This window comes from Lynx rufus, unplaced genomic scaffold, assembly GCF_022079265.1.
Source record: "Lynx rufus isolate CCGP_SWC_20201006 ecotype Redwood Valley unplaced genomic scaffold, mLynRuf1.p SCAF_10, whole genome shotgun sequence".
Classification (NCBI taxonomy): Eukaryota; Metazoa; Chordata; class Mammalia; order Carnivora; family Felidae; genus Lynx; species Lynx rufus.
This window is the reverse complement of record NW_025814824.1, coordinates 68,146,538-68,159,443: the sequence shown is the minus strand read 5'-3', so window position 1 is coordinate 68,159,443 and position 12,906 is coordinate 68,146,538. Positions and strand designations below refer to the sequence as shown.

Here is a 12,906-nt window from a genome sequence, read left to right as displayed (position 1 = left end):
ATCCGTGGGGAACACTCAAGAGGGGAAGGGAAGTGTCAAAGTACTTGAGCTACTTGCAACGGACTGTCATGTTTCCAACGCCTTTGTAAATATGGAGGCAAAGTGCAGGTGTGTTTGAAGAAAGTCATGTGATCCAAAGGCCCAGTCATCCCTTCTGATAAACAAAACCATGTTCACTGTACCTCAGTCTTCCAGAGCAACTTATAAAGAAGTTATTTAATTATAGTGAACTCCCAGTATTTCATAATGATTGCTAAAAAAAATAATAAATCTACCAAACAAGGTGTGGGAAGAAGTTCTAATTTGTACCAGTGCCCCAGAGAACTAGGTTCCCTTCTAAATGACTCACATGGGATCGGTGCTGCTTACCATTTAAATACATAATGTTCTCCTGAGCTCCAGCACTTTCAATTGCCTCCAGACCTCTCCCTCTGGGTGTCCTTTAGCTTCCTTAAACTCAACTAGCCCTAAACAAAGCCATCGGTTTTTCTCCTCTGAAACTAACGCTCTTCCTCATTTCCTTGCTTCTATAGAGGACACGACCGTTCTCAGTCAACCAGACTGAACCCCTAGGTGCCCTCTGTACTTTACTTTGTCTCTCATCCCTCACTCCCTGCATGAAGGCAATTTGTCCAAGTCACGAAGATCCGACTTCCTTTAACCATTCCCAAAGTCCCATCCGAACTTCTTGGATCAGCTACTATGACTGCCTTCTAATTGCTCTCTCCCGTCTTTTTTTTCAACTCAAGAGCATGAGCTATGGAGTCAGGCTGGTTGGGATCAAACCCCAGCTAATGCTTATAAACCGTGTGGCCTTGGCAAGTTACATAAACCTCCTCACTTTTCTTACCCACAAAATGGAGACAGTCATGGGACGACACCTCGCTGGGCTGATTTAAGAATAAAGTGAGATAATACCTGAAGGCACTTAGCGTGCTGCCTGACACACAGGAAGGCTCAGTAAATGTTAGCAATTATGACTTACTCCTTTCAGAGACTTCCTTTTGCCAGTACTATAAATGACAAAGTATTATTTCCACATTCGAAGACTCCAAATATGGTCTCTACTCAAGTATTCAAACTTTGTCTTCCATTATTCTTTTACCTAGAATTTACAGATTAGTGACATTGGACCGCCAGCTGGGCCCCCACGAGCTTCTGCTCTCATCCCTTCCTCCAGGTTGCACATCCCTTCCGAACTCTTCAAGTCCTGTCTTCCTACTTTAAGACTCGACTCAAATGCTCCCTACTCCGTAAAACCTTCCCGATTCTTCCACAGTGGGTGGATCACTTCCCTTCTTTGAAGCTTCATAGCATTTTATTGCTGTATTTTTGAAAGATATGTGCCTTATTTTGCTGAGTCATTTGTGAGCTTGCTGGCTTGATTTATAACTCAACTAGACCCTAAATTCCCTTAGCGCACTGACCATGGTCTCTTCATCTTTTGTATTCCCCTTTATATCCACACTCCCAACGCCCCCAGCACATTGCTTAGCACAGGGCGGATCCGTGTATGCGCTACGATTTGTTGAGATTCTACGGGGTGTCAGAAAGCAGGCTAGATGCTGCTGAATAAATACTTCTTGAACTCGTGAGAAGTACACAGTGGCTCTGATGACACAGATGAACCATGAGGCTCCGTAGAATAAAGAGTCTGTAACCCCTCCTCCCTCTGTAAAAGCATCGCCTCCTCCTCCCTTTCAACAACTAACTGCACTTTATCTTTTTGAGAAGCAAACAGCCCAACATTTATTTTAATTATCGTAAAAATAAACAGCAGGTCAGTCTCGCAATCGGTCACCGCCATCCAAGACAGTGGGACACATTGTTGCACGTGTACCTCTCTTACACAGTTCAAAGACAAAGGCAACAAACGGTGGCTTCTTCTCAGAACCATCGCTTTTCCCATCACCCCCGAAAGCCTTACACAACACCCCAAATCTACAATTCCAAGGCTGTGATGGGCCTCGGGCAGCTCCTTCTCCTCACTGGCCCTGTCCTTCAAGCATCCCTTTGGCATCAGTAACTTCTTTACTTTTCAAGATCAAGCAATGATCCTTGGTCACGTGGGTCGACAGTCCTAATTTTACCTCCTTAGGCCACTCATTTTTCCAAATGGAACTTTATTTCCTCAACTGATGATTCGTTTCTGGGTGAATGTCTGACAGATACACCAGGACATTTGTCTGCTTTCTGGTCTTCCCTCTTGTAAATCATAGCAGTGCCTCCAAAATACTCATTTAAAAAAACGCCTGTATTTACCAGGCGTAGTTAATGTTAGGTAACCTCCTATTCTCAGTCCCATTTGACAGACAAGGTGACTGAAGCTCAAGGGAACGTAACCAATGACACAGCAGGCACAAACCTTGAGCGGGGCTTTCTGACTCCTCCAAGCCTCTCCTGCTCTAGCTTAGCCGAGCACTAGCTGACCGCTACGGCATCTCCTCCCCGTCACCCGCTTGCGATCACTCGATAGCACTTACTTGTGCCTGAAAGCGGAAACAAAGGAGCAATACTGGCAGCTGTACTTGTCCTCGCGGGTAAACATGGCCAGGGCCAGATGGCTCCTCTCATGAGAACGCAGCCCCTGCATGGACATCAGGACTCTGTCACATTGACTACAATGGTATCCCCCCGGCCGGGTTTCATCCTCCAACATTCCATCAAGCAAGCAGTGTTCACCATCCACCCGGTCCACCAGGGCGCCAGTGGCATCTTTGGCTGCTTCCAATCCATCCAGGAACAAGTGGGAGGGGTCTTCGGCCTCCTGCTAAGAGAACCACACACACACACATGCCCCACCAACAAAATAAATATCCAGCATCATCGTCTCCAGCTCTCCTCCTCTCCCTTCATTCTCCCAAACTCCTCAGGACTTCCTGGTAAAGCTTCCTCCCCTGCCTCTCCAGCTCCCCCTAGAGGGAGGGCAAACCCGACTGCCACTCTTCATGCAGTGCTGGTGATCTGAGGACACGGCTGCTACTGCCTGGGAAGCATGAGAGAGGGGTTCCCCCAACTGTGGAGACAGTTCACTCACTTGTCTCCCATCTTAAAAAGAACACACTGCAATCCCACTCGAACCGACAGAAGGCAGGGTTAGGGTGATGGCTCAGAGAAAAGAAAGGAAGGAAGAAAGGAGGGGGAAAAAAGCAGAGCAGTCTGGGCATCTAGGAGCCGTGGGCCCCCCTTAGAAGTGAAGGAAAGGGGCAGGATCCTGCCCCTCGCCATCCGTGCTCACCCCCACCCTGCGAGGGGTGACTTCACCCACTGACTGAAGGCTGCTGTCTGATCCACCGAAAAAATTAAGGAGCAGCCTGGTTCGAAGTCACTCATGTTTGGAGGTGACTCCGTGGGTTACTGATTACACACGAAGAGCTGCTCTGTCTCCCTCAAGTGAGTCCAGGAAACAAGCCTGGAACACACCGAGGTGGCGTGGAAGAAGCGGGCCGCCGTCGCCCCTGGGCGCCACCGTTCTGCGGACAGCCAGCGGGCTTCAGTCTTCAGTGAAGAAAAGCAGAGACTTTCTACGTCCATGCTACGTGGGCAAAATAGGACACAAGATCAAGAAGGGCAGATTTCACGTATCTAGCGAGAAAGAGCAGAGTCCTGAACCCACTAACTTCTCTGCTCAAAAATACGCGCTTCGCCACGTCCCGGAAGGCAGGGGTGGCGGCATGGCTCCCGAAACGGGGGCTGCTATTTAGGAGTACGACATTCAAAACGGGCGGCCTAGTGAAGGTCAGGGGGAGCAGGGGAGGCACTGGTCAGCGACAAACCGGGAAAGGGAACGAAGGAGACAAATCGGGTCAAGGGGTTCTCGGGGCCTGCTGTGACTGGGGGGCTTTTGGTTTTAGACTTCACATTTCTTACACTCCTCAGAGGACCCAGGGTAAGAAGTAAAGGATTCTCCTGGGCTCTCTGCACCGTCAGCCAGATGAGAACAGTTAAGAAGTCACGCAGTGGGAGGAGCAGAAGATGATGGGAACAGGACCCACTTGATTCCTTTCAAGAGCTCGGGCAACTTGGAAGAGCAAACACCTAATGGCACTAAATGCAGAACAGAAGGGCGACCCAAAGCCTCCTGTACCGAGAGGCCCGGATCTTCTGTTTCCACCAAACTATCCGCGTGGAAGGGAACCAGATCGAAACGCGACCAGGTCGAGACACGTAAGATGAAGAAGGTCCAACCTGCAAAAGAATCAAAACAAGCCAGACCGATCCAAGCACAGCTCAGGAATGCCCACATTCTGGGCCGCCCTTTCCTGAGCTGCTTTGAGCAACGGGGTTAATAAGTAACTCGAATGGCTCACACACAAGAGCGCTCATCCAGACCCCCCCGCCCCAGTTCTCACCTTCACGGCGGCGGACACGGCCGGGACGCTGCCGTACTGGACGTGTTTCCGGAGATGATTGCAGATGGCTCGGAGCGTCGGGTGCACTTCCACACAGAATTTACACTTGTAGCCCACCACCTTCCTCTCCTTGATCTTTGGCACCTCTTCTAAGTGACCAAAAGGCTGGTAAAATACAGTGGTAGCCATCAGTACTCCGAGCCCTCCCTCAGATGCCGGCATTTATTCTCGTAGCGTACTAGCAGGTTTTATTTCAAAGCGGATTAGCAGGTTAAAAACCAAGGGAGAAATATGTGAGTATTTTTACATAATGAATTCGTCAGAGTCGTGGCACACTGCCTACTATGCAAAGTCTCCGGAACCCAAATATGTTACAGCTTGTGAGTAGAGAAGATTTCTGTGGAGAAGCCTCATCGTCACTGCCACCAGGTTATCTGCCTTTGAGACCAATTTCAACTACGCAGGTGAAACGTTGCACAGCTACGCCATTAGTGAACTTCTTGACCAAGACAAACAAACAAACAAAAATCTACTCCTGGAGATGTTAGGTTCATGTAGCCGACACTGCAGACCAAAACATGGCTGAGAGGTGCTAGTGACACCAAGAGACGGCCCACAGCTGCCTTAGAGAGCGAGCGTTGTCGTGTAACTAGGCCTCAGATAAGGCTACTTGGCAGAAGGAAATACAGAGAAACCACCCCGACCCTCCCCTGGGGAGCCTCGGGAGGGGGGAGCAGGGAGGGGAACAGGCCGTGGGGAAGGGTGAGCACAGAATGGGGGATAATCAGGCTCGAAACGTTTAATTGACTTATTGAGCTCTCTGGCAAGCTAAGTCACTAGGAAGCCTGTAGCAGTCTGGCTGGCAACGAAGAAGTGCATGTGGGCACCAGTGATGAGAGGCCTCCTGGGGGAAGGGAAATCAAAACATATCCTTACCCTCTCTTGTTTGAAATCTGCAAAAGCACCATCTGCATATTTCTGCTTGCTCAAAAGCTGTTTCCTCCTCTCCTGACGTTTGGCACGCTTCTGGAATTCCTCATTGTGAATGTTCAAGTGTGAGGTCAGCTCCGCTGTGCTTTGCAGTTTGCTATCACAGTGCTTACACTGGTAGGCGGGGCTCTGCAAGCGGGGGCCGCTGCCCAGAATGACGAAGTCCCTCTTCAGGTCCCGACTGTGGTGGTCAGTGTAATGCATACACAGCAGCTCCGCCGTGCTGAAAGACAGCTTGAAGCACTTGACGCAGCGGAACGGGAGCCACTCGATCTCCTGGGCCTCGCCTCCCTCCACCTCGGCTTTCTCGAAGCTGCCTCTCTCCTCCTCTTCCATCAGCAGCGGCTTCTCGTGCTCGTCGGCGTAGACGGCGGTGAAGTAGCCGCCCAGCTTGCTGGCGTGCTGCTTCTTGGGGAACACCCCCGGGTGGCGCTTCATGTAATGGGACACGATGCCCTTCTTGCTGAAGGACTGGAAGGAGCACAGGGAGCACTTCTTCTTCTCCACGGCCCGCCGGAGCTCCTCGCTGAGCTGCGGGGAGTCATCCTTGGGCGGGGACGGGATGATCACCTTGTTGGGCTTGTCGCTGATGGTCCTGGAGGCCGCCAGGCAGTGCGTGTAATAGGCGTCGATGTCGTGGCGCTTCTGGTAGTGGGCCGCCAGCCCTTTGCGGATGGGGTTGGTGTAGGCGCACAGGGCGCACTTGAAGAGGTTGTTCTTGCCCTCGGGCTGGGCTCGCACGTTGTTGTGCTTGATGCGGTAGTGCCTGGCGATGCCCTTCCTCGTGGAGCAGAAGTACTTGCACAGCTGACAGCGGAACACCGTGTGGGAGACCAGGTGCGAGGTAGAGAAGTGAGACGTGGACACGGGCTCCTCTCCCACCTCCTCCTCGGTGACAGACACCTGGGAGGGGCTCACCTCAGTGGTCATCTCGGGCTCGAGGGAGACTGGCAGCTTCGGGGGCGACTGGGAAAACACATCAAATTCAGGCTGATTGTGATACTTCTCGTAGTGGATTTTGAGCTTCTCCAAGGTGCCGTGTGTGTACGGACACAGTTTGCAGCGGTAGGCGCCGTAGCCTTGCTTGAAGATCCTGCTCGTCTCCTCCACGTCGTTCTGGGCGATGTCGGCGGACTGCTCCACGTCGTGCACGAAGTCCTCGGCGGTCACCTTGATGGCCGGGTGTCGCTTCTGGTAATGGGTCAGGACGCCGTGGATGCGGGTGTTGATGTACGGGCAATGCCTGCATTTGTAGACGGCGCCCGGGTTGATGTCGATGTCCTGGGCGAAGTCGGCAGCCTTCACCTTCATGCCGGGGTGCTTCTTCCCATAGTGGGTGAGGAGGCCGTGCAGGTTGTTATACTCGGACTGGCACACGGTGCACTGGTATGGGGTGGACGATATGGCGGGGTTGGCGGAGGCCAGCTGGATGCTTTTCTCGGGGGAAAGCCGGGCGTCCTCCGGGCATTCGGGATCCTGCTCGGGGAGCGGAGCGGGCATACTGTTGTCACAATTCACGGGGCCCACCAGCTCTTCGGACGGAGGGATGACATTCTCGACGGCGTCTTTCTCCTTGATGATATCCAGCAGCACCGACTCGTCACCGTTCATGGCCCAGGGATGGAATGCTTGGTAGTGATTGGTGATGTCCCAGATGGACATGGCCTCGAAAACACAGTCTCGGCATCTGTACGTTTTGGCTTCGGCGGGCATGGTGAGAGAGGGAGGGGATGGGTCGGGCCCAGCCCAGAGTTTGGTAGCCATGTAAGTATAGTCAACATAGTGCTCCGGATGCCTCCTCTGGTAATGTAGGAGCAAACCGCTGGGCTCTGTGTGGGAGTAGATGCACCACTCGCAGTGGTAGCCAGCTTCTATCGAGCCGTCTAGAAATGCCCACCGCATGATGGACGTGACTGTGGCCTTCAGGGCAGGGTGGTCTTTCTTGATATGCTTCCTCAGTGCATAGAAGTAGGGGGAGGTATACGAGCACTGCCTACACTTGAGCGCTCGCAGTTTGGTTTTGTCCCGCTCCACGGCAGAGGGGGCGACAAGCACACAGCTGGCAGGCTTCTTCTGGTTGCGGTCACAGAGGCTTCGGATGGTGGCCGTGTGTTGCCGGATCACGTCCGCGTTGGCCTTGAAGTCTCGGTGCTTCTTCTGATAGTGAATGAGTACACCTTTGACCGTCCGGTTCCCGTAATCACAGTGCTGGCAAAAGAACATCTCATTCTCCACAGGAGGGCCGTCTCTCTCAGAGCTGCTTCGGTTCAGCTGTTGCATGGGGGCGGGTGGCCGGGGGGAGCCTTGGGGCCCCTCGGACCCTCTCATCATTGCAGCTGTGGGAGGAGCCTGTCTGATATATTTGGCAGTAACCTTTATTTCTGGGTGTCTTTTCTGGTAGTGGACAAGCACTCCCACAACTGACCGATTGCTGTAGGAACAGTGTTTGCAGTAGTAAAGCTCAGTACTGAGGTCTGGTGGCGGGGGTTGTGGGGGGGGTGGGGAACCCATGTTGGACATTTTGGGAGACATTGGAGCACCCACCTCAAATGATAATTGAGAAAGGGCAGAGCCCCTGTCCACAGACACCATTCGCATGGTTTTCTGGATCCTAAAGTAGGAAGCCTTTTCTTCAGGGTGTTTCTTCTGATAATGAACCAAGACAGAATGCATGTTGGGGCTTGCGAACGAGCAAACGTCACAATCGTAAACGACAACAGTGTTAACTGAGGGGTCCTTCTGATTTTCACATTCTGGAGTAAAGGTCTTTGAAGGAGTGCTTTTATTAAATGTAGCTGGCAGACCGCCACCGCGAGCCACGGGAGTGGAAGTCGCCATGCTCTTGGGGGCCGAATTCAGAATCTCCCTCAGCGTCTGGGATTCCGTACTCAGCCCTTCCTGCTGCTCCACGACATAGCTGGAAAATATCATCGCGTTGTTAATCTTCACCGTGGGATGCATTCTTTGGTAATGTGGCATCAGGCTTCGGACATTCGGGCTCGTGTAGGAACAAAACCGACACCGGTAGATCAGGTCCGAATGGTCGAAGTTGAGTACATTCATGGCTTCTGGGTGGTGTTCGCCGTAGTGCTGCTGCAGGTCTTCAAAGTTGGTGTAATCGATGTAGCATTCCAGGCACCTGTACACTGCACTGTGATCGTTGGGGTCCAAGATGTACCTAAAGCTGAATTTAATGTACGGGTGCATTCGTTGGTAGTGGGTGCTGACGCTCCGGGCGGATTTGTTGTTAAAGTCACAGTGTTTGCAATAGTAAAGCCTTCCGGAGTCACCAAAGTCTGTGTTCTCGCTATTGTGCTCGGTTCCGTAGATAGGAGTCTGGGTGTTCAGCAGAGCGGTGTTGGCGACCTGGTGATCTTTCATGTTTGTTGAGGAGCCGTAATAATCCTCTTCGTCTTCAGACAGGGTGAGCTCAATCTCCGCGCCGTTGGTGGCGTTGTAATCGTGGGTGACGCTTCTGAAGTTGGGCTCCTTCTGGGGCTCCCCGGCATCTCTCGCCCAGATCTGCTGGGCCGAAAAGGAAGTGGCCACCTCCATGACTGGCTCCGTCGGCTCTTCCTCCCTGTCCAACTCCACCTCTATCTCCACTTCGTTGTCGTCCTCTTCCTCCTCGTCGTCCTCCACATTGATCACCGCGTCCTCCTGCTGCTTCGTTTGGTTAATTTTGCTCTGCAGGTTGCTGGCTATCTCGTCGATCCTAGTTCTCTTCTTCACGGGCGATAAATCGAGGGGAAAGTCATTGGCGAGCTTCCGGGAGGCCTTAGCTACAAAATTGTTCTTGGAGGACAACCCAAGAATTGAGGTCTGGCTTTTCTTCACAGTGTTGCTGGAAGAGGGGTGGCTGTCTGTCTCGCTTTCCAGTGGCAGGCTTGAGGGCTGCCCCTCGAATTTTGGCAAGTTGTCGCAGAACGAGTGTTTGTGCTGCTGGTGGACTCGCAGCCCTTTCAGAGTCGTGGTGGAGTAACTACACATGGTGCACTTGTAAGGGTGCAGGGGCGGGGCTGGCACGGGAGGCTGCGGCTGCTGCGTCGGTGCGGGCTGGGGCTGCGGCTGCGCCGGTACCTGGTGCGGCGGCTGTAGCTGCGGTGGCTGCGGCTGGGACGGAGGCGGTGGTGGCGGCGGCGGCGGCGGCGGTGGCTGTTGCTGCTGCAAGGGATCCAGCAGGACTCCTGACTTCCTCCCGTTGATGCTCGAGCTCTCGTAAGACACCACACCTTCATTCAGCGAGGAAGAAATGCTCTCACTCTGGGAATTCACGGCATCCCAATCTGACGCTGTACCCGTGTGACACTGTTTGTGAGCGCCGAGTTTTAACGAGCTCTTGCAAGTAAACGGACACTCGTCACATTTATAGACGGCAGTCTTTCCGGACAAGTGGATGTTTTCTATGTGACGGGAGATGCTGCGTCGATGCATAGTGAGGAAAGGACAAAAGGGGCACTGGAACCTATTCATGAACCTTCGGAACGGAATCCCCTTGGTCTCCAACAATTTGTTGCCATCTGAGCCCATCAGCTGCTCCGCAGACATGCCGGAAGTCTGGTGATCCATGGCATTTAAGCCATTCTCGCTGTCTATTTCGTTCAACTCCTCATCAGAACTGGAGTCATTCAGCATGCTGTTCGTTTCCAGGTCGGCAGAGGAGTTGGTCATGTCAGCCATCCCGTAACGCGATCTCTCCGCCAAGTTAACCAGGCCAGAGTTGTGAGGGGACTTCGGCTTCATCTGCGGGTAAGACACGGGTGAAAACTTGGAAGCGGACGAGGAATTGGGTCTCATGATGGAGTTACTGATGGAGCCGCGGAAGTTGGAGACGTTAGCGCTGGGCATCTCCCGGCTGGCAGCATTCATGGACAGATAGGTGGAATTGGAAGTGGGGCTGGGGGCGCTTTTGTTCTGCACTTCGGGGAGGTTCGTCCCTTCTTGCTGCTGTCTGAGGCTGGAAAGGATCTTGACCATACTGCGATGCTTCTTCATCATGTGGTCGCACCAGCGTTCCCGGCGGGGGGTCTGGTAGCTGCACCACTCACAGCAAAAGTTGCCTCGAGACTTGGTCAAAGGCTTGACCATAGACTCCAAGATGCTGCGCTCCACGACCTCTGCCGGCAGTTCTTTGCAGGGGTCCTGCAGAGACACGGGTGGGACCACGGGGTCTGGCATTGGAGCAGGGGCAGGGAGGGGAGCCGTGGTCTCCTTCAAGTTGTTTTTGTGATACATTTTCTGATGCTTAATGATTCTTGCCCTCCTCGGTGACTTGTATGTGCAAAACTGGCAAGAGAAGACCTTTCCAAATCCCTCGTGCATCATGATATTATAATTTAAGGATCCGGGAACAGGGGGTCCCGCCGAACTCCCTTCAGCTTGAGCTCCGTGGACCTTCCTTGTGTGTTCGATGAGGAGGTTTTTTGACCTGAAGTAGCGGACGCAGAACTTGCATTGAAAAAACTTGTTTGTTGGTTTGGGATTAGGGGCAATATGCTGACCGTAATATCCTGGACTGTGGCCATAGTAGCTTCCGGTCCCCAATGCGGTTGCATTTTGACCTAGAGAGAAAGCAGAAGGTAAATGAGAACAGAAAAGCAAACGAAAGAGAATTAAGAAATTCCATCATGCAAATCAGTTTTTCTTTTCAGTTATTCTTCATTAATAAACATCACATTCAAAAGGCCTAACGTCTCGAGATGAGGCCCTGAAGAGTATTAACGAAGCACTGATGAACTAGACATATTGCTTCTCGCAGGTGAAGATACAGCGTTTGGCTTCAGGAGCAATACTCACCTCATGGCCATTAATGTTCCCTATAGCTATAAAAACACAAGTTCCACACGCTGCGATATTCATTCTAGAATTTTACCAGACACTCTCTTGTCCTCCAAATCGAAAGGGAACTGAGAAACATAAAGAAGCTGAAAGGGCAATAACCTAGGATGCTCCAGAAGAGAAACATGATGCCCAGACCACAAAAATGGCTCCCAAGGAGCAATAAACTTTGACAAAGCCACACATATCAAGAACCATGGCTACAGGCTAAAAGTAGACAAGCACCATGAAATAGATCGGATACGCCGAGATTCTTCAAGATTTACCTGATAAATCCTCTGCGATCGCAAATTCGTCCTTTATAGAGGAATACTCCACCTCTGTCTGATTACTGGCATTCATGGACCCGGATCGTGGCTCGTTAGCATTGTCTTCAGCAACATCAGTTGGCTGCAGAAATGCCGTGTGGACATCCTGAATGTGCGCCTTGAGATCTTCATAAGACGGGGCTCTGAAGTCACAGCCATCGCACTGAAGCACCTCCATGATCTGGGCCTACCTTCTCACATTAGGAACCTGTGACAGAAGTCAGAACAAAGCCTCTTAAGCAATGCACTAACTGCATATCCCAAGTTGATGGGGCTACAAGTCCATTAACGGAAAAAATTCTAACATCGGCAGATTTCCGTTACTGAACTCTGCCAGTTGGAACACTGGCCAAAGACACGCAACCAGAGATAATAGGGACAATGTCCTTGACTTTGTAACTTCAAAGAAGGGGGGAAAGCCCAAATAAACATTTTCCAGTTTGATATAATAAACGTATCTTGAAACGCCATTTGTCAAGGAAACCCTTAAAAGTCTAACCGTTTTAGTAGTTTCTGAATTTCTTGACTGAATTCAAATTTCTTGGTAAGTCAATACTGACTTTGATTCTGGCTCGGACCCATTTTTCTTTTGAACTAGACCCTTCTCAGAAGTAAAGAGGATTGTCTGTACAGAAGAAAGGACAAATTTCAATCTTCATTAGCTGTTTTAATGTTCTAACACATTTCACCACCAAATGGTGAAACAGTATTGAAGTCTTGGAGTGGTGGTAGAGAGAGCTTTTATTATACCTTTTATCATTTGAATACCTTAACTGATATTGGGGTACACCTCTTTCCTCCTTTCCCCAAACAGTTTAGTTATGTGTGTGTGTGTGTGTGTGTGTGTGTGTGTGTTTCATAAGCTAAATGGTTATTTTGCTTTTTACTACCTGCCAATTATAACCTAACAGCTTCTCCAATCTAATTAGGTCATAAAGTATTTCTCATGAGATTCTCAAACAACCAACTTTATATGACAATCCAGTTTCTAGTTTAAAGTCGCACCTTGGTACCTCGATTTACATTAAGGTAACAGACACAGTTCTGAAGAGGGGCTTCTAAGTCATGACTTTCTCTTTTCCCACTTCTCTCCTTCACAAACGTGAAGCGTATGCTCGCACGCAAAAAACTGTGAACCTGATGTAGAATCAAGCAAAACTTGCCCGGCTCCCTTCATTCTGGTATTCACTGTGTGACTGAAAGACATAGATGGCTTCACATTAATTCAATGGAAAGGCTCACCATTAAGAAGTTAAAAATGTATTAGAAGGTGCAGTTTGTCCTATCTTAATATATACCTTGAGTTGAGATACCCGGTTATTATCTTAATCGGTGAGTTAACTTCATTGAGCTCACCGCAAACTCTACTGAATCACCGTAATCTAGAACCAGATGTCCAAGAACTAAAGCTGTAGCCA

General features: G+C 50.8%; 1 protein-coding gene across 2 annotated transcripts in view; it reads right to left on the bottom strand.

Annotated features, from left to right (window-relative positions):
* Positions 1 to 11,666, bottom strand: part of ZNF462 (zinc finger protein 462) — a 78,185-nt gene extending 66,519 nt beyond the window's left edge. Inside the window, exons 1-4 of one of the 2 annotated variants that reach the window (XM_047099373.1) lie at positions 11,447 to 11,666; positions 5,289 to 10,903; positions 4,353 to 4,517; positions 2,484 to 2,587 (exon numbers count right to left, since the gene is read on the bottom strand). In XM_047099373.1, coding sequence (XP_046955329.1) covers positions 2,484 to 2,587; positions 4,353 to 4,517; positions 5,289 to 10,903; positions 11,447 to 11,666 — 6,104 coding nt within the window. The remainder of the gene's footprint in view (positions 1 to 2,483; positions 2,588 to 4,352; positions 4,518 to 5,288; positions 10,904 to 11,446) is intronic. The other variant, XM_047099379.1, reaches the window with a different exon arrangement.
* Positions 11,667 to 12,906: the final 1,240 nt, after the last annotated feature.